The sequence below is a fragment of the Embiotoca jacksoni genome, unplaced genomic scaffold (assembly GCF_022577435.1).
Source record: "Embiotoca jacksoni isolate LCO1_2020_lvr unplaced genomic scaffold, fEmbJac1.0.p SCAF_51, whole genome shotgun sequence".
In the NCBI taxonomy this organism is placed as follows: Eukaryota; Metazoa; Chordata; class Actinopteri; family Embiotocidae; genus Embiotoca; species Embiotoca jacksoni.
In genome coordinates, this window is record NW_027185405.1 from 2,372,597 (window position 1) to 2,375,096 (window position 2,500).

A 2,500-nucleotide genomic window follows, 5' to 3' on the forward strand; every position below is an offset into this window, starting at 1 on the left:
ACGTGTTGTTACCTTTAGACAGAGCTAGGCTCGATATGCTAAGCTTCATGTTTATAAGGTGTGGATCAATAAGTTCACAGAGTGTTCCTGAACGCAGCACGGTGCTGCACACGGAGCAACAGGAAGTAACGACCTTCATCAGGAAGTATTCAGAGTTCAACGTCATCACTGAGTGCCTCACGTTAACGTGACCTCTGACCTCTGGTACCTGAACATTAGTTGTTTTGGGCCCTCACTGCTTTAAAAACAGACATGATTCTGTTGTGGAAATCACTGCATGGGCTCAGAAACACTCGGCTGTCAGCGGGTTAGTTGAATATTTTCCGTTCCCCAAAAATGTTCCTCAAAATCTGATGTTTGTCTGCTCCAGTTTCAGGTTTCCATGGTGACATCACTAATGTTCAGGTACCAGAGGTCAGAGGTCACGTTAACGTTCCTGATGCTCCGTGTTCATCACTGAGCTGCGTTTTGTTGTCCGACCCCGTGACCTTGTAACGGACCTCTACCTGAGAGTTTGTCCAGCTCGGCCAGCGTTTCCTGATAACAGCCGATCAGCTGGTTGCAGTGGTTGACGACATCATGGCGGAGGCCATCCCAGTGGGGCGAAAGGTCAACGAGCTCCTTCACATCGAGGACTCTGAGATAAAAAACAACAACAACAACAACTGTTGATGCTCCAAGCGTCCGAGGCCTGGAATCACATCCTCCCCAGTTCATCCAAATATGGTCACGTCTGGCTCCGAAAGAGCAAAATGGGTGTTTGACGTCACGGTTGTGTTCAGCTTTGGATTTGTACTCATGATGCACTTCGGTCATTACAAGTTCTACGTCATCTCTCAAAGAGATCTGCATTGGTCGAATAGATCAAAGCGCGGATCCGACGCCGCCGGAGGGAAACGGCGACGAACGCGACCCCGTCAGCCGTCTGCAGATTATCGTGTCGTCGCTATGGCGACGGCCGGACGTTCCGAAAAACGTACCTGTTGGCGTGTTCGTGGATGAGCGCGCTCAGAAGCCGCTTCGGTAAAGAGAAGGAGAGCGGCGTCTCCGACATCTGTTCCCTGACCAGCAGCCGCCTCTGGTCCTCCGTCTGAAACCTGTACACCTTACACACCTGAGCACAGAGAGCTACACACACACACACACACACACACACACACACACACACACAGACACACACACACAGACACACACACAGACACACACACACACACACACACACACAGACACACACACAGACACACACACACACATACACACACACACACACACACACACACACACAGACACACACACACAGACACACACACAGACACACACACACACACACACACACACAGACACACACACACACACAGACACACACACAGACAGACACACACACACACACACACACACAGACACACACACACACAGACACACACACACACACACACACACACACACACACACACACACACACACACACACACACACAGACACACACACAGACACACACATACACACACACACACACACACACAGACACACACACACAGACACACACACACACACAGACACACACACACACACACACACAGACAGACAGACACACACACATACACACACACACACACACACACACACAGACACACACATACACACACACACACACAGACACACACACACACACACACACACACACACATACACACACACACACACACATACACACACACACACACACAGACACACACATACACACACACACACAGACACACACACACACACACACACAGACACACACATACACACACACACACACACACACAGACACACACACACACACACACACACACAGACACACACACACACACAGACACACACACAGACACACACACACACACACACACACACACACACACACATACACACACACACACACACACAGACACACACACACACACACACACACAGACACACACACACACACAGACACACACACACACACACACACAGACAGACACACACACACACACACACACACACACAGACACACACACACACACAGACACACACACACACACACACACACACACAGACACACACACAGACACACACATACACACACACACACAGACACACACACACAGACACACACACACACACACAGACACACACACACACACACACACACACAGACAGACAGACACACACACACACACACACACACACACACAGACACACACACACACACACACACACACACAGACACACACACAGACACACACATACACACACACACACACACACAGACACACACAGACACACACACACACACACACACACACACACACACAGACACACACACACAGACACACACACACACACAGACACACACACACACACACAGACACACACACACAGACACACACACACACACACACACACACACACACAGACACACACACACACACACACACACACACACACACACACAGACACACACACAGACACACAC

At 50.0% G+C, this 2,500-nt stretch overlaps 1 protein-coding gene across 5 annotated transcripts in view; it reads right to left on the reverse strand.

The window, feature by feature from the left end:
* The window catches only part of LOC138211990 (type II inositol 3,4-bisphosphate 4-phosphatase-like), a 17,550-nt gene that overhangs the window by 5,276 nt on the left and 9,774 nt on the right, over nt 1–2,500 (reverse strand). For all 5 annotated transcript variants that reach the window (XM_069172211.1, XM_069172215.1, XM_069172213.1 and 2 more), the window contains 2 exons: nt 981–1,128; nt 507–637 (listed from right to left, as the gene is read on the reverse strand). In XM_069172211.1, coding sequence (XP_069028312.1) covers nt 507–637; nt 981–1,128 — 279 coding nt within the window. The remainder of the gene's footprint in view (nt 1–506; nt 638–980; nt 1,129–2,500) is intronic.